Source organism: Triturus cristatus, chromosome 6 (assembly GCF_964204655.1).
Source record: "Triturus cristatus chromosome 6, aTriCri1.1, whole genome shotgun sequence".
Taxonomy (NCBI): Eukaryota; Metazoa; Chordata; class Amphibia; order Caudata; family Salamandridae; genus Triturus; species Triturus cristatus.
In genome coordinates, this window is record NC_140589.1 from 735388010 (window position 1) to 735407907 (window position 19898).

The following is a 19898-nucleotide window of genomic DNA, read 5'->3' on the forward strand; positions in this document are numbered from 1 at the left end:
ATGCGCAAAACTCGAAATCAGGCCCTTTGTTTTGCATTATCAGCATTAAATACGAGTTTCAAAACATGAGTTTCTCTGCAGGGTTTAGGCAAGTAAAGGAAGTAAATAGCATGCATATTTCTGTAATTGACTGGCAATGCACTATTACATTACCCACCAAACATGACCCAAGAAGTATATCTTACCTGCTTCATCTGAGAATCTCCCAGACAGAACATTCATGAAAACTAAAATCCTGAATTATGTAGACCTATGACCCACACCTTAATGGCGAGGAAGTAAAAAATATAAAAAAGTATTACATCAAATAAAAACTGCTGGAAAACCCATATACTTCGTCTTACAAAACTCTAATTAAAGTAACTGTGGCCTACATCTATAGATGCAAAGCCTTTAATAGCCGCTGTGATCTTGAAGGTACTATGTACAGTGGAACAGTCTTTTGAGTATCCGTTGATTACAAAGCAAATTCCAAATGAATCATCTAACCTATAACAAGTGGAAAGCCAAGAACTAACCAGCCCATTTATGACAAGAGAACTGGAACTGGACACATACGTATGCAACGGCCTGGTTATTTCGTACACAAGCAATATATGCTTACATGTAGTATAAAGACACACAAGATTACTCACCCAGTCCATATCATAAATGAAGCCGGCTGTCTGGAATCTTTCATGTACTTAAAGGCAGATAATATGAGCTGGTATGGGGAGTCACACATGTAATCCCCAAAAAGACCAGGGCTGGAGGCGTTTTTCCCTTTGGATGAGGCACATACTTTGGTGTGGTCATTAGCCAGGTGATAAGAAGGGTCCAAATGGAGGTCGGTAACATGCCAGAACTGCCCTGTTAATAGAATTAAATAAAAAAAATGAGTTCTGAAAGTCACGTATATGTACCTCTTAGCTCTACAAATTCGTTTCAAATTTTGAGTGGGGTGTCCTGTCAGCCAGCAGAGCATCTTGGAAAATCAGTATTGTTTGAAATTAGCGACATATCGTACATCCAGTCAATCACTCCGGGTTTCTGTTTTACAAGAACTGTAAAGTAACACAGCTCTCAACGGACATATCAACTACTGCCAAAAGAGAGACTTCAGCAGTGTATTACTAATCAAATGATCATTTGTTTCCAAATTTACCATAATTACGGATAACTCTATGTCTAGGGTCCATAGTTTTAATTGACAGAAATCAGTCAAGGTGAACACACAAGATTGTGCCCACCTCCAATAAAGTCGAAAAACAATTTGACATTCAAAATTAAACTACAGAATTTTCTCTTTAAAAATTCGACAAAATAAGTGGCAGTTATCTTTCACGAGGAATTCATTAGGAATGCAAGAATGTTAAACCAAACTTTTACACAACTGTAAGTCATACAAATGCACCATGTAAACTGATAATATACATTAAAACATGGCTGTAGGCAAGATATAAAGGCAAGCTGCACGTTTGGAGCAAAGAGAATTTGCATATATCTTGAATTAGGTTATAGGGACTTAGTAAAAATCGGAAAAGCCCCCTTATTTCTAGCGTAACTGCACATAAAGAAAATGCAATTTAAACCACTGAAAAATAAATAGGGTGTCCCCACCAAATGCATCAATACTGGAAATAATACTACAAACGAATTTATAACTTGTGAATGTTATGCCAGAAACATGGTCTTGGGATTTTTCAAAGTGATGTGTTTGAGCCTACTTTGTACCTTTAATATCAGATAGTGTATGTTAATATAATCTCAAACTAATCTGCCATTCGTCGCTTGCATACAATAGAAAGTGGATAAATAATCAAACTAATGGCAAAATGATATTTAAAGCATGCATTGTGGAAATAAATAAAGGGTTTACTAATTATTGCCTTATAGGCAAAGGTTTACCGATCTAAATCTTTCCATAGAAGGTAGCATGCTTCTTCCTAGCACCAATGTGCCCCTCAGCAAATAGGTGATTGCGGAACTACACACACACTACCTTCTCTCTGTCTTATGATGAATATGGGTGTCAGAGATGTAAATAAAATTCTCCTCCCCGGAATGACCGCATCCAAGTTGCAAAAATGTACAATGATGTCAAAGACAAAAAGGCTTCTTAATTTAAACGTGCCACCCTGATGTGACCTTCTTCAATAATATGGCATGCTTAATTAAATTATAAGTAGGTCATTAATAGCAGGTCATTACAACTCGAGGTATGCATAACAAATTTATCTACCAGAGATTCGTACGTCATTTCTATGAGTAGGACATTTAATTAATAATTAATCTAGTATTTTTATTTGTCGCCATTTATAATTTTAATACGTGAAATTTACATTTATAGGCTCCACTTGATCTCTCCTGCCTGCATACTTAAAGAGCTTGCAAGGGGTGTGTTTTACAGCCCAGGCAAGCTGCCAGCTCCTAAGTGAGCTCCATTGAACCTGTAGACACCCATCCAGCTACTCCACAACAATGTATCCCCGCAGCACTCCTCGTGATTGGGCTCGGTCCGAGGGTATAAATAAATGGGCCCAAGTCGCACGTGACCTTCGGCCAAGACTAATACTGTTGTGCGTGTGTGTCTCCCTAGCGCGCTGCACTAGGCCGCCAGATAAACCAGGACCCTCTGCGCTACACTGGCGACGAGGGGAGTACGGACCTTCGTGGTCCCACGCTTGGCTGCAGCGTTGGTCTGGTGTGCTGCTTTAAGCAGCCGCCGCAAGATCCACGTCACTGGAACGCCCCGCCAGCAACGCAGCCTCGATCACATTCCCTGCTGCGGTGCGCCATGTCGCCAACAAGGGACTGCAAGTTGTTCTGCCCCGGGCCACGCTGTGACGTGCCCTCAAGTCGGAGCAGAAGAGCTCCACAACGTGTAGTGAACAGCCCCCGAGGCCAAGCCAGCGCAAGACACACAGCGCGGGGTGAGCCTTCAAGCCCTGCAACGTGGCCAATCTCCGGGTCGATCAGAAGCACGTGAATAGACGTGGGCCCCACCCTGCCAGCCTCAACGAGGTGAAAAAAAAAAGGAAATGGGGGAAGAAATAAATAAAACCAAATAGACACGGTGCAGCAGGCAGAAGGCAATAGGGACATACAGTGATCAGCAGCCAGTGCCAGGTGCCCATACCGTGCACCACAACCAGATGCACACAACAAGGACGAAGGAGCAATAGGAGGAAGCCAAACCCCAACAACCAACAGGTCAGTCCAAGTCCTAGGGGAGGAGTGCCACAGGGCCCAGGAGGTGGCACAAATCAGACACAGGAAGAGAGCAGGCTCATCTTTCCAGAGGCATAGAGTCGCAGCGACACTTCACGCACTGCACACATACCACATTTCTGCGCACCATGAGAGACACACCGCCGCCAAAGCCACCGGCACAAGTGCCAACAGCACCATACTCCCACGCGTCGGTGATGCCAATTCCCCCATTCAGCCAGCTTGCCAACCCCACCACGGCCGCGCCCAGATGGAAGCTCTGTGTAGGTCGCCTGAACCATTATTTTACAGGGACCAGAGAGACAGATGGGACGGTAAAACGCTCCATGTTGATGCATTTTGGGGGCAACGAACGTTATGAGCTGTTTGAGATGCTGCCGTACACCAGGGCAGCCCATGAGTATGACGGGGCCATCACTGCACTCAACACATGTTCTACTTTCGGGTGAGGAAGTTGGCGCCCACATGCATGAACATTGACCAGAAATCAGGGCACAGATTATCCAGGGATTCAAGTCTGTCGCGTAGAGACGCCAGATGCTTCGCCAACCCGGAATATCTCTGGATGAGATTCTCGTCCTAACCCGCTCCCACAAGTTGCCAGACAAACGGCAGAAGAGATGGAGGCCATGCGAGTTCGCAATACTCCACGTCAAGGAAGAGACACTGGAGGTAGTGCAAAGGCGACCCAGACCTGGACAAAGGCGATCCACCGGGAGCCGGCCAGGTGGGAAGTGTGGACGTTGCGGGTTCAACCACAAAGTGCAAGACTGATGCCCAGCAAGAGGATGGACCTGCTCAAAATGCGGCAAGGCCAATCACTACGCCAGCGTCTGCTGAAGTGGAGGAGGATGCTCAGAGGAGGTGCATCCAGAGGACGCCCTACGCCCCTTCGACACTTAACACTCGAAGAGGGTGACACCACAGAAACACCAAAAGAACAGTGCCACCGCCTACTATGACTATGACGACAACACTTTTGTCATCTCGTTTGCAGGAAAGCCCGGCCGCAAGAAGCGCCCTCCTCCGATGTGCGATGTAGGCATTTGGGGCTCGATGGCTAGCTCAAAAATCGCTGAATGGACAGCGGACGGCGGAGCCTACGGAGGTTGTTAACGATCAGTCACCATCTTGGGCTCACACCCCTGTGTGCAGTTTTAAACTGCCAATTCGACTTGGCAAAATTAACCTTTTGCCAAGCTTAGAACTCCCTTTTTTAAACATATGAGTCACCCCCAAGGTAGGCCTCGAACAGTCAACAGTGCAGGGTGCATTGTATTTAAAAAGTTGGACATTACTTTTAAGTTTTTCATTTCTTTGTATTGAAAAACTCACCAATTTGTTTGGTTTGTTTGTGAGGCCTACCTCTCCCATAGGATAACATTGGGGTTAACTTATTATATTTAATAAGTGATAACATTTGTTTGGGGAAAGGCAGCTATTTCATGTTTGGTGTCTAAAGAATTGCAATTTACAAATCTCTTTATAGCGGAAATCGGATTTTAAGTCACAATTCTGAAAAAGCCACTTTAAGAAAGTTAATAACCTGAAGAAGGCTTGGGTCCTTACACAAACTAGATAGGACCACTCTTACATTGTAAACAAATTGAGCATCTAGTTGCATTAGTACACTGTGAATCTTTAGTCACAAAACAAGCCGATGTCTCTAATACACAAGCCTGTGTGATTTATTTCACTTCTCTTTATCTCATTAAGAAAAATGTTTGATGCATTGTAATCATGTCATCATAAAGGGCAACATGCAAATATAACTACGTTTACACATTCAACACACATTACATAAAAACAACAGATGTGTCACGAAAATTCGAAATACACAGATAAACATAGAGTATATACATTTCTTGACAAATACATTTAAAGACATGAGAAACCAGTCCTTAACTGGAAATGACAAACACACGTGGGCAGAGAATTAAAAAGTTTTAGGAACTAAATGTCTATTGTCTCCTGCCAATGTGTACAGCTCTGGGAACTGTAGTTTCAAGTGTTGTCAGAAGGAGAACACTATTTCTGTAAATTCTCTCCCAAGACACACTGCAAGTGTCTTGTCCCCGACGCTGAGGTCAACGCGTTTCAAACCCCGTGACCGTAATGGGGTTTTCATCAAGACCGGGACATTGTTGTGTCTGTTTATGGAAAAAAACAATATATGTGTCACATTTACCTAACTGAAAATCTTAGTCCACTGTTATGACCCTAATGTTTGGCTAATGTACATAAAAACAACTGTGATCATCCTCGATGAAATTTTCCGAGAAGTCAGGAGTGGGGCCGGAATTATTGTATGTATTCCTATCAGAGAAATATATATGTCATTTGCTTGTTTGTTGTGTAATATGTCTAAGAAAGGAGGTCTAACAAAAGTGACAGAAACACTTGCCTTTTTTGTTTGTCTAATATTTTGTTCTTTGGATTGTTGCCACTTTAAAGCTTCATCATTGGGAAAGCCTGTAAAGTAATGAGGTTTATTTTAATGAGAGGTACTTGATTGCACCTACAAACTGGATTTTAGAAAGGGATATATGCTTATGCCTGGTTCAGAGCGAACGGGATACCAAGCTCTCAAAGGATTCAAAGAGTAAACCGCGGTGGACAGGAACTGAATAAAGACAGTTCTGTTTTGAAACGCGTGTGTTTGTCTTGGCGCGCGCCGGCTGGTGTTTCAGCAGGACGCTGTCTTGTTTTTGTTAGACGCGCTTTTGCCTTCACTGTAGATAAGAACGGAGTCACTTGCCTGGTGATCTTGCATTAGTCTTTTCTCATACAGAAAACATTCTCGTCGGTTACGTTTTGAATGGCATGGTTGGTATTATGGCTTCAAATGTTATAAGTAAAATCCATAATGGAGTGCTTGGATTGCATGCGAAGTGGAAGTATGGCAGAAATGCATTCTTGGTTGTTGAGTCCAAAACAAAATGAATTTTTTCTGTCTATTTGAAACCTGTTGCATGGTTTATATTTTGGCAATCTCAATCATTTCATTTAACCCTTTTAAAACAGTATCGACTTTCATTATGAAGTATGCTTCTTTTCTTGTGAAAATCTATATCAATGTTACTTCTCAATTGTCGGTCCCTTCCTGAACACTCCAGTGAAATTGATTTGCTGTATTCTTTCTGAGGTGTGAGCCGGGATAGACATTTGTAAAGGTAATGCTTGATATTGCCTCTCTATTTGTGGTTGTAACGTGACTCCCGTGTGTTATAACCTCTTTACTGTAAAGGGCAATTTTCCCGCGCACTAATCTCTCCACAGCGCAATTGCCTTGGTTTGGATTTGTTTTTATTGTTTTTAATTGCTAAAATCAAACAACTGTAAACGGCGATTGTAGCGCTTTTATTTTTTTGCTCACCTCATTGCGAATTTGCACACTTGTTTCCCTCCCCGGGACCGCTGCTAAACGCGGGCGCCATATTGGGAGGAGATAGGTCAGCGGACCAGTCTTTTTCCTTCTTCCCCTGACTCCATAAATTATGAGGCTGGCGCGTGCGCGCAGCGGGCGTGCCACTGGCGCGCCGAAGGCGCGCCTAAGGCAAGCCCGTCTACGCCCGTCCGCGCCTAGCGCCAGGCCCCCTGCCCAATTTGACATAGGGATCCCTAGCTCTATTTCCTATTCCAGCAAGACCCTTCATAATCTCAATCCCCACAATTACCCGAACTGCCTATGTCTGCAGCCCATACATTGGTCCCCACACTCCTCGCTGACATGTCCAGGCTGCGGTACCATTCTGCCTGAATTAACCATTTTTCCTATTAAGATTCCAACTAACCTTAGCAGTTACAAAAAAAACAAAAACTTTGCCCAATCAAAAATGGAAATGTATTCTTTTAAACACATGCTCATTAGTCAAACACAGCCTTGAGTGTCACACATTTATTGTAGATGAAGAAATAAATATTGCGTTCATCACAGAATCCTAGACAGACGACTCCTCAGGCCCAGACATGGTTAATGCTACCCCTCCTGACTACCTGTGCTATACACTGAATAGACCGAACAGGAAGGGCGGAGGTCTTGCTGTTATATACCATAACTCATTTAGGGCTTCTTTTAACCCTCTTGTTAACTCAGAATACGAAGCATTAGATTTTTGCTTCTATCTCTCTCTTCGTTTCACCTTCAAAGGTACTCTCCTCTATAGAGCACCGGGCCCTCGATGTCAATTTATCAAGCAGGCAGACAACTTATTGTCTAATGCTCTCAGATCAGAAACATATACAATTCTCGGAGATTTCAATTTCCACTTGGAAAATCTCTGCGATCACGATACCTCTAACCTGCAGGACTTTCTGAGAAATGTTGCTCTTGAATAAGTGGTGATCAGCATTTTTACTAACTAATAACAATTGCACTTTACGGACACTCGCCCAGTAGTTTGGTCAGATCACATGGCAGTAGGCTTTGTACTTTCCACTCCCAACCGTCGCACTCTTATTCAAGGAGAAAAAATGCACATAACCAACAGAGCCTGGAATAAGATTAATGATGAAGAATTACAGGAGCTGTTAACAGCAACTTTGCCCTCTCTCTCCACAGACTTGGAATAGGCTGCCCAGTCATATACTACATGGCTTGAGGCTGCTGGCAATAAACTTGCGACAAAAAAACGCTTCCGACCTAATAGGGCCCGTCCATCTTCCCCCTGGTATTCTCAGGAACCAAGAGACCAAAAATTGGTCTGTAAACATCTAGAGAGAAATTGGAGAAAGAAATATACAGACAGCGATAAGAACAAATATAAACTTAGCTTAACACACTATAAACAGCTGCTTCTTAAAGCCTAATAAGAGTTTTTTACGAATAGAATTAACCTCTCAAAAAACTCAAGCAAAAAACTATTCAGAACAGTTACTTCATTAACCTATCCATCTACCCCCGCTGTTCTGGCGAATCAGGAGCTATGTGATAATATTGCTCAATTCTTCCAGCTTAAAGTGGAGTCAATTTTCTCAAATTTCACCAATGCAACAGCTAAATCTACCATCCTTCATTCCGATGACAGTCAGTCAGGACAGGGCCCAAATATAGACTTTGATAGGTTTGCCTCCACAACGCCTACAGAAATATCAAAGCTTATAATGGTAACGAAATCTGGCTCTCCCTATGACCCCTGTACAATCATCTCCATTATTAAACTAGCTTCGAAACCAGTAGCTCAGGTTCTTTCCTCTCTCGTAAACTCGATGTTCTCAGTAGGCTACTTTCCCAAAAACTGGAAAAGCGCATCTATCCTGTCTCTGTTGAAAAAACCCACTCTAGACCCTAAAGACCTAAATAATTTCAGGCCAATCTCTAGACTCCCTCTCCCGGCGAAAATAGCAGAAAAACTTATGAACTCGCAACTAAGTAGGTTCCTGCTAGACGCACAGGCACTGGATCCCTCTCAATTCGGCTTCAGAGCCGGGCATAGCACCGAGTCAGCCTTACCAAGTCAACGGAAGAGATTAGGTCCTCACTCGATCTAGGAGGTAAAGCTGTGATGATCATGTTGGATCTTTCCGCGGCCTTCGACACAGTCCATCATGTCCTTTTGATGGACCGTCTGTGGGAAATTGGAATACATGGTACCGCCTGGGACCTTTTTAAATCCTTTCTCTCCAATAGGCTTCAAACAGTTGCCTTAGGGGATTTCTCCTCTAAACCGTTCTCCCTGCCTTGTGGAGTCCCTCAGGGCTCCTCCTTGAGCCCTACACTTTTCAATACTTACGTATCATCTCTGGCTTCACTTATTGAATCATACGGCTTTTCGCTTACCTCCTACGCAGATGACACCCAAATTGTGGTGTCATTAGTGCCAGGTTCCTTGGGGCGAACAGCTTCACGTCTCCAAGAGTGTATGTCAGCGGTAGGAAGTTGGATGGATCAGAACTGCCTCAGACTAAACTCCGGCAAAACCGAGGTAGTGCTTTTCGGCAATGACCCCAGCTTCAGGACCCCGGCATGGTGGCCGGCCTCTTTAGGCCTCCTGCCCACCCCCAAGAAAAAAGTTAAAAATCTGGGTGTATGGATGGACTGCAAACTCAGCTTTAAAGACCAGATTCGTGCGGTTGTATCCTCCACCTCCTTTACGCTTAGAGAGTGCAGAAAAATAATGCCTTACCTCCCCAAAGATAGTATTCAAACAGTCATCACCACCTTACCCCTGTCCAAATTGGACTACTGTAAAGGGCTTTACCTCACGCTGCAAGAAGGACTCATGCATAAACTGCAGATCCTCCAGAATGCAGCAGCTTGGTTGATTAATAATATACCAAAATATGCATCTATCTCAGCTGAGTTGAAAAAGCTTCATTGGCTGCTTATTAGGAAAAGGACTCAATTTAAAGCTCTATGCCTGGTCCACAAAGCATTACATGGAGAAGGCCCCGAGTTTCTTAAGCAACAATTCACCTGGCACCTGCCAAAAAGAGCACTACGCTCGTCAGAGGCAAAGCTGATTTCGGTACCTAGAGTCCACAAAGCTAGCTGGGGAGGCAAAAGTTTTGTTGCATGCGCAGCTAAGACCTGGAATGGTCTGCCGCTGCACCTTAGATCCACAACAAATCTACTCTCTTTTAGAAAGGCCTTAAAAACCTGGCTTTTCTCTGCGTGATCTTTGTATTTGTCTCCTTCTCATGGCCTCCTCATGACTTCACATAGCGCCAGGACACCCTTGGGTAACAGCGCGCTCTAGAAATAGCAATCACATAACATAACATAACATTTACTTTTAGAAGAGAGGAGCCCAGATGCCCTCTTTTTGATGAAAACCTGGACCAGCAAGGATTCTGACGCCAATGTGGTTCAGGCTCTTCCCTCTAACTACACCATTCTTAGACAAGATCGTGCCAGTGGTCGTGGTGGGGGGATTGCCATCATATATAAACATATTTATAGATGTAGATCTACCATGAGTCCTTTATCTGACTGTGAGAGCCTTTCCTTTGGTATAAGCTTTTCACCTACTTGCACTTTCTCAGGAATTCTTACATACCGTCCTCCAGAAGCGTTTGGCAATTTTTGCAATGATCTCCCAGATATAGCCACCAATGGGGCGAGCCTTTCATCCAATTTTTCGATCCTGGGTGATTTGAACATACATTTTGATGATCCCGATTCCTCTCCTTCGCAGGACCTTATTGAAGGCTTGGAAACGTTTCAATTCAAGCAAATTGTGACCGGCCCGACCCACAAATTAGGCCATTTGCTTGACCCTTTATTTACAAACCTCACAAATAAGAGGCCATTGCGGTACCTTGGTCTGACCACTTTTTAATATCATGTATCTGGACTCTTCAAGATTTGTTACAACCATTTGTTAGGACTAAAAGGTTTGGCCACACATGGTCCGAACTTTCTGTAGAAAGTTGGGCAACCAATCTTATAAATTCTACCCCTTTACCTCACGCCAATCCTACGACGGCTAATGCCAATTTTAATAGTTGGCTGGAGTCCTCTTTGGACTCTTCTCTCCCCAAGAAAGAATTATGCTATTGAGTCGGGCCTAATAAGAAAGTGCGGTACTCCCACAAACTTAGACAGCTTAAACAATCTTGCAAACAATTTGAAAGGAAATGGAGGAAGGATTTTACAGAGATCAGCAAGAGCAATTATAGAGAAGCACTTAAGCTTTATAAAAATGAAATAAAAGTCGCTCAAGCTTGCTACTACCATGGAAAAATTGCTTCTGCATCCAATTCCCCTAGGGAAATTTTTAAAATTTTGAAATCCCTTCTCACCCCTCCTAGTCCTCCTACTGAATCTGATGATGCTAAAAAGCATTGTGATGAAATAGCAATTTTTACAACATCTATTCTACGTTCCAGCAAAGTAACCTGGATTCAAATATTTCATCGCTTACACAACAAGTAATGCTGGAGGAATTTGCTCCGCTGACCCTACCGGCCCTGCAGAAACTTTTGAGGGAGCTCAAATCGGGATCTCCAGAAGACCCCGCGTCTCCGTCCATTCTTAATGTGGTCTCAGAGATCGTCTTTCCAGTTATTCTGGAAAATTCCTCCCTTGTAATGGGGCAGGTTCCGCTTCTCTGGAAACAAGCAAGAGTCAAAGCTCTTCTGAAAAAGTCCAATTTAGATCCTGAGGACTGGGCCAATTACCACCCCATCTCTTTGCTACCAGGAATTAGTTAACTTGTGGAAAAATATGGTAATTCCATACTGGCAGCTTTTCTGGAGGAAAATAACTGCCTACATCCCACCCAGACCGGCTTCAGGCGCCATCAGGGTATGGAGACAGCCCTTCTCGCCGTGGTCGAAGAGTCTAGAAAAATTTTGGACAATGGAGGCTGCGCTGCGATCATTTTGTTAGATCTCAGCGCAGCCTTTAATACGGTAAATCATCAAATTATGATCCAAAGACTCAGGGAGGTGGGAGTAGCAGGGACTGCCCTTAAATGGTTGCAGTCCTTCCTTTCAGATAGATCATTTGTGGTCTTTGAAGAGGATGTTCTTTCGAAGCAGATTCCTTTGCAGTGTGGAGTCCCCCAGGGGTCCTCTCTGAGTCCCAACATCTACATGAGGTCCCTTGCGGATGTGGTACTCCCCTGGGGGATCCATACTGTCACGTACGCTGACGACACCCACTTGGTGGTGTCCCTTAGTCAGCAAGATAAAGCTGAACCGGGTTTAACTTCCTGCCTTGTAAAGGTCTCCGAGTGGATGGATCTGTCTTTTCTTAAATTGAACGATGCCAAGACAGAAATCATGATACTGGGCCATGCGGCCCCCATGAATTTAGACCCTATGTGGCCCAGCTGTCTTCTTCCTGTACCAAAGAAACAAATTAAGAGTTTGGGCATATGGTTTGACTGCAACCTCAACTTTACAGTACAAGCACGTAAAGTTGCTGCTAAATGTTATGGTCTTCTTAGATTGATAAGGAAGATTCTTCCTCTTCTTCCGTTTAAAGCCAGGCGTATGCTGGTCCAAGATCTTATTCTATCGCGGCTGGACTATGCGAATGCAGTCTACTTGGGTGCGCTGCAAGGAACCACTAGGATCTTACAGACTGTCCAGAACTGTGTGGCCCACCTCTTAATGAATGTCCCGAAACTTAGTTCTGCTAAATTAGCGCTTAGTCGGTTGCATTGGCTTCCTGTTCAGGAAAGAATCAGGTTTAAGGCAATGTGTATTATCCATAAGTCCATTGCTGGTAATGGCCCTCCGATGATTCAGTCCATGGTGCAATTATATCGCAATAATAGGACTCTCAGATCTAACAATAAACAACTTCTTGCAGTCCCTAGGATTAAACGGTCACGGACGGGAGGTCGACGGTTCCCATACAACGCTGCCAAGTCCTGGAACCAGCTTCCAGACTACATTCGTCTTGAACATGACTATCCCAGGTTCAGGAAGCAGTTGAAGACCTTTCTCTTTCCATGAGCAGTGGTGAATGATAAGGTGTCACAGAAAGCGCTGGGATGCCCTTTGGTAGCCATGCGCCATACAAGTGCGTATTCATCCATTCATTCATGTTGGCCTTTGTGTATTCCTCCCAGACAGTAGCACAAAGTGGGACAAGGTGTTGGCAGGATAGGCCATCTTGACAGGATGGGAGGGGGCGATCTGTACGCAGCCCCACTTATATTTTATAGGAGTTGCCTCAGCTCACTAACACAAAAGAATTCTCTCTACCCTTTTGTGACCACAGAACCTGTGGAGCCTGGGCAAGGAAGGAGGCAGGAAATTCCAGAACCATCTGCGGGAGGAAACCTCCAGAAGTGTCTTCAACTTCTAAGCTGGCACCAAATATAAAAATAGGACCCTCAAATCCACTCTTCAGTTCTTTCCTGGACCTGCGGAAGACTCTCAGAGGACTGCCCTGCTGCATGAGGCCTGCAGTGTTTTTCAGAAGACTACTTTAACACAAACAGAGGAATGGAGAACCTATTAACACAAAGGTATGGTGAGTATTTAACGCAGGAGGGGTATTTCCCTATCCTATTCCAATGTCCCCAGGTGCACGATTTGTTCTAAGTCATTAAATATTTGGATGTGAAGGCCTCACACACATAATGTGGCATCTTGCATCATTGGTTACCTAATCCCATCCTGGTAAAGTGATGCTAGCAGGGCAGACTTAAGCCCAACAGATGAGGGAGTTTATAAGCAATACTAATCACTTAGATAAGGCAAGGATTCAGTTAAAGTTAGGAATACCTTAAGGTATACCACAGATGTGACCTTAATTAGGTGGAACCTTAAGTATAGTTAAAAAGATAAAAAGGTCAATACATGGATGCTTAGGGGTGCAATGACCCTACCATCCTTGAGATTTAATGTGCTGGGTGTATATGTACCTATGAGTGGTAAAGTACATGAAGGATACAGTGCTGTGCAGTTTGTGCAACTGTGGTTATCTGGTCACGCCAGACTGGGACAAAGTCACAGCTTCAGACCGACCACAATGGTATGGGAAGGATACAAGGCCCAAGTTAGGCCCACTGAGCAAACTACCTTAAATCCTGATTGTGAAGCGTTGATTGATGCGGTGTTGAATATGTGTCATGCAGCAGTGGTTCAGAGAAGCTGCAATGCAGAGTCCTGTGTCGTCGATGGAGGCCGTCAATGAGAGGCTTAATGCACTGACGATTCCGAAGATGCCGCGAAGCACACCTCAGTCTCTGTTTTGCGGTGGTTACCAGCGTTGATAGTCACAATTAGCCTGGAGGGGCTGCATATTGCTCCCACCCACCATGTGGCTCAGATACGTCATATCACCCTGCCCTAGCTGGCACTTACTGGCCTTGATAGTCAGGCCCGCATACTGCAGGTCCTGAAACACCTCCTGGATGTGGTACAGGTGTTCCTCCCAGCTGGAATTAAAGACACCTTTGCTGTCTAGGTAGGGAGCACAGAATGCCTCTTTCCCAGCCTGGATCCAAAAGTAATGAGTAATTTGGAAATGCCCAGCTGTCTATGAGCTCATCAGCTCAGGGGAAAGGAGAAAGGGTGAGCATCAGTCTTGGTGGCTGAATTTAGCCCCCTGTAGTTTACACAGAACCGAAGCTCTGGGATGACACCAGTGGGGCAGCCTAGGGTACCATCACAACTGGGCTGGTCCAGGGACTGTTGGAGGACTCAATCACCTCCAACGCCAGCATCTTAGAGACCTCCTCCTAGATACTGGTCCTTACCTTATCCGAACACCTGTACATTTTGTTTTTGACAAGCATACCTTCTCCAGTATCAAAGTCGTTGGTACTCAAGTGTGTGAGTCCAGGTGTGAGGGAGAACAGAGAAGAAAACTGCCCAAACAAATGGCGACAGTCACTCTGCTGTTCTGGGGTCAGAGTAGGGGAGAGGTTAACGCCATCTACTGAACCATCGCGCTCCTGGGTAGACAGGAGATAAGGGAGAGGTTCACTCTTCTCTTCCACTTCGCTATCACTAAAAACATGGTGACTTCAGACCTCTCAAAGTGTGCTTTGAAGCAGTTTATGTGGAGCACTCTTAAGGGGTTTCTAGGGGTCTTGAGAACCTTCAGTAGGTGGCATCACACTTCCGCTCCTTCACCCCACATAGGCCTATCCAATGATCTTAGAGAGCTCTGGGCTCTACAGGCACCATGACCCACACCTGCTGGCCAGCCTCAAATTCCACCAGAGTGCCCTTCTGGTTGTACCAGAGTTTTATAACTTCTTGACTCGCCTCAAGATTTTCTTTTGCCTTATTTCAGAAGCTCTGCATTTGGTTACGGAGAGCCAGCATGTTTCATTACCACCTCATGGGCTCAGACAGGCCCATAATCATGCCCTTCAAGGTTTTGTTGAATCTCTCAACAAGCCTCTTTGCTTGAGGGTGATAGGGTGTGAAAAACCTGTGGGTTACCCCAAACTCATCCCACATGGACTTCATGTATGCTGACATGAAGTTAGTGCCTCTGTCAGACACCACTTTGTTGGGGAACTTCACATGGGTAAAAATCCCCATCAGGGCCCTAGCCACCACTGGGTACCGTGTGGCGTGGTACATCAAGACCAGGATGAACCTGTTGCCTAAGGATGTCTTGAGGTCCAAGGGACCAACAATGTCAATGCCAGTGACAGACAAGGGAACCCGAAAATCCTTCAGCTTTTTCCCTGCTTACCAGCTAGCCTGCCAGGTGGGACAAGACCTACAGAATGTATCCGAGGCTGTATTCATCAGGGCCAAAAGAAGTGGGGGACAAACCTGGAAAGGTTGTTGTCATGCCCCAGATGTCCTGCAAGGGGTATATCATGAGCCAATCCCAGTGGAAGGCCTTTTAACACTGGAGGACCATGAGCACACAGGCTACTCCAGGTCCAGAAACCTTAAGCTCACTGTAAAGGAGGTAATTCTCCGAATAGCTAAGGGGATCTCCAGATGTATCACCTGCTGCCTGAGTCTTAGCTTGCCGCCTTAAGCCCTCTGGAGTTAGGCACTCTTCTGCGCCTTGCCGAATTCCTATCTTGTGGGCCTACCCTCAATTTGCCATCCAGCAAGCTCAGGCAGGTCTCCTAGGGTAGCACTGTCCTCCTCAGTAGGCTCAAGATAGGCTTCTTCAGGCGCCCCGTCAACCTGGGCCGTGGGAACTCCAAAGGTTGGTTTCCCGTGTCCCTTCCTCCTATTAGCAGCTGCCTAGGCCATTGTTCGAGGCTCCAGGCTTTCATGACTCCCCTCTCAGACAGACATAGACCTTGAAGTCATATACACCCAATCAGGCAAACCTGACATCTCCAGGTGTGACCTGTGCTCCACTTCATTCCAGACACTGTACTCTAGGTTGTTTCCTAACAGACAATCTACAGGCATGGCAGAGCTCACAGCTACTTTTAAAGAACCTGAGACCCCCTCACTCAAAGGGACCCAGAGCCCCTGGGTTGTGGCTTTCCCTGTTGTCTGTGACTTTGTGGAATGTATTAAGAGATGAATTGCTCTGAGGACACCAGATGACACCTCACAGTGCTCATACTGGCTCCTGTGTCTCTCAGAGCCACCCTCCGGTGCCCACTGATGGTGACCCACTGCCTGTACTTAGAAGTATTTGAAGGCATATGGGTTTTTGGCACCATCTCACAATCCCCAAGGGACACTAATGTAACCTCTGCTCACGCTCTCCTATGCTAACTGGGACCACCTCTTTCCCAAGCACTAAACTCACCAACCCAGGTGTCTGCTCACCAATGGAATGTCTTCCTTAGAGTGCCCATACTTGTAGCATTCAGTACACTGGGATATGGACCTTCCTGTTTGTTAAAGAACCCCTTTTTTGGCTCAGATTTGGACTGGATACAGTTGTTTCCTTGGGAATTATTTTGTGGGCCTTTAGAGAATTCCTTATTTTTAAGTTTTTCTTCCACCTCTGGCCACTGTTCTGGTGATCCCCCGATACATTCTTGTGGACCCTGGTGCTGAGCCAGCGGTCTGTCTCCTTAGGAAATACCCTGGGGTGCAGGGTGCAGCTGTTGGTGCAGCTCTGGGAAGCAATTACTGAACATGTGCTCTCTTGCAAACAGATCCTACAGCCCTTGGTAATCATTCAAATCACTGCCATTCACACAACAATCCAATGCCTTCCAAAAGGAATCCACAAAATCCAGCCAGGGCTGCTGGGGCAGCTTCAGACTATCCTCAAACTTTTGCCTGCACTTTCCAGGGGTGAGGCCATACTTTCTGAGAAGGGTGTCCTTCCTGGAGGAGAAGTACCCCCAACTGTACCCCTTCTCTAGAGCCATTAGGGCATCCCTCCCTTCACTTGGCATGTGCCCTTAGAGACTGCCTCCCCCAATTCTCCTCAAGGACCCTATACAACTCCAGAGCAACCTCTTGGGATTCAAATCTCTTGTCAATGTCATCTCCCACTAAAATGTTAGGCACCAGATCCTTTGGAATGTGGACATTCTTGTCTCCAGAGGGCACTGTGGGTATGCTGCCACCATTTGTGCTGGACTCTGCTTGCCTAGCTCTTATATCCAGCTCTCTGATACTTAGCTCATGGACCATTCTTCTTTCCTTCATGCCAGTTTCTTTTCAGCCAAGGCTCTCTTTGCCTCAGCGTTCTTTTCCTCTATTTTGAGCTTGGCCAACTGTAGCCAGAACTCCCTCTCTACCTTCCTGTACACCAGCTCCTCTGGGGACAGATGTAGTGAAATCACACTGCTCTCCACTCTGGCAGGGAGTTCCAATTCGGGAGATGAGTCATCCCCTTCTTCTGAGTCCTGAATACCAGGCATGCATCCAGGCCTGGCTCCTGCTCTTCCACATCATCCTCCTCATTTCCATCCTCTATTGCTGTCCACAAATGGTGAACCTCCACCTAGTCCCTCAGAGCTTTCTGAAGCTCCAAATTCTTGGCACCTTTCTTAGTTGGCAGTCCCCTTTACTTACAGAACTGCTTGACCTCATCCAAAGTATAGCTGTCCAGATTGTCCATTTCAAATTCCATTGCTGCAGGTATAGTCGCAGACAGTCAGGAAGTAATGAGAGAGGTTTGGCAAAAGCAAACCAATCAAGGAGAATTTAAAAGACTTACATTGGTATCACATTATTTAGCTGGGACCTTAGTGTAATAAAAGAAATCACTGTATGGCACTGCATAAACATAAGTCCAACTCTCACTGCTGAACACCAATGTTGGAAATTAGGTTACTTGTTGAGGGGAATAAAACCCTGAAACCCTACTCAAGCAGCAACCACAATCTCTGTCATGGTGAGGCACAAGCAAATCCCAAATTAACCTGTGATCAACCAGCTGGTAGCTTGGACCATGCAGTCAGGCTTAACTTAGAGGCGATGTGTAAAATATTCATGCAGCACTTCACACAGTAATAAAGAGAAAACACTATACAAGAAAAATCCCACACCAATATTGAAAAGCAGAGCGAGATTTAATAAACTACTTGAGACCAAAACGACAAAAATCGAATCAGTAGAACCATGTTTGTGCAATTGTAAAGTTTTAAGTAAAAATAGTACCTAGAAGCACAAAGCGCCAACTGTGGTTATCTGGTCATGCCTGACCAGGACAAAGTCACAAGTTCAGATCGACCATGAAGGAGTGTGGGCCAGATAAAGTGACCAGGTTAGGCCCACTGAAAAAAGAACCTTAAATCCTGGTTGATGAGCGTTGCGAAATCCCATGTCAAGGATGCGTCGCACAGTGGTGACTCCGAGCAGCTGTGAGGCTGCAATGCAGTGTCCTGTGTCATCATCGAGAAGGCCATTGACGAAGGGCTTGCGATGAGAAGTCCTGCGTCAAAGATGAGTCATGGACCGGCGATTCCAAAGAAGCTGGGGGTCTGTGATACGAAGTCCGGCATCGTTGCTGACACCTAGGGGCTTGCAATGTGAAGGATTGCGTTGAGGATGCATAGCGCAGCAACGATTCCGAAGCGGAGCTACGAGGAGATGTGTTGGGCTGCATCGCTTCTACCCACAGGACCACAGCTGGGCTGGCAAAACACCTTCATGTCCACTACCAAGGGTCCAGGACTGAGGTGGTACCACTTGGTGGGGTAGGACTCACAGCAAAGAGTTGAGGTGCTGTGTGCAAGGTGGTTGGAGCTTTTTCTGTCCCTGAGGCTCTGATCAGGAGGCCAGCCAACTAGCCCTTGGAGTCATTCTGGTGGTCCTGGGATCAAGAGTTAAGTCCTTCCACTCAAGCAGCGGGGCAACAGAGTAGCAGTGCTTCTAGCAGAGCAGCATAGCAGTTCTTCTGAGACTTCCACAGGTCCAGAGGTGCACAGAAGAGTTCGGTCTAAGGATCTTGTTGTATACTTTGAAGTAGGGAAGGTTCTAGAGGTTTCGACCCCCAGTGGTAAATGGAATTTCCTGACTCCCTGCACCTACCCTAGCTTGTCTGGGGTCACAAAAGATTAGTGTCAAACTCGTTGTGAGTGTGCTCAGGCAGAGGCTTTGTGATGTGCAAGTGTGGTAGGTGACAGCCCACCTCCCCCTCATCAAGTCAGAGATGGCCTATCCTGCCAACACCTATTCTCCCTTTGTCTCACTGTCTGGGAGCAATATACAAAGACTAACTGCAAGCTACACTTAGTCATGTGACCTAGGATACAGGCTGCAGGCACCAAATGGTTAAGACTAGAAAATGCCATCTTTATAAAGGTGGCATTTTTAGGACTCTGACTTACAATTCGACTTTACCATTAAAGAGGGTTTTAAATTACAATTCTTTAGACACCAAACTCGACATACCAACGTGCTCCCAATTGAAAGTTAGCACTTATTAAATGTAATAGGGTGACCAAATGTTATCTTATGGGAGAGGTAGGCCTTGCAGTAGAAAAAAAACGAATTTAAGAGTTTTTCACTACCACGTGCAAGAGCCTTGGGGTGTCAGGAATCTCTGGGAACCGGGAACAAGATGAAGGCGGGGTAGCAGCCAGGGTCCCGCGCCCACACTCTTCTCAGGGGGAGAAACCAATATTGCTCCCCCACCTTTCATATTGCAGGGACTGGCCCAATTAGAACCCGTGGATCCAACATAAGTGGCAGATGCCAACCTCCTACAAGCAGACTATTGCAGGGGAACAAAAGGTTTAGTGGTTAGCGAGCCTGGATTTAGATTTTGGATAAGGAAAACAAACATGCACCTGGAGTACCCAAGACAAAAGAGAAGATTGATGATGTACAAGAGGTGGTAGTGGCTAGATTAGAGAACGAAAGAGGAAGAAGTAAAAGGT

At 45.4% G+C, this 19898-nt stretch overlaps 1 protein-coding gene across 1 annotated transcript in view; it reads right to left on the reverse strand.

The window, feature by feature from the left end:
- Positions 1–19898, reverse strand: part of SMPDL3A (sphingomyelin phosphodiesterase acid like 3A) — a 214836-nt gene that overhangs the window by 179743 nt on the left and 15195 nt on the right. The window contains exon 2 of the mRNA XM_085611264.1: positions 636–849. Coding sequence (XP_085467390.1) covers positions 636–849 — 214 coding nt within the window. The remainder of the gene's footprint in view (positions 1–635; positions 850–19898) is intronic.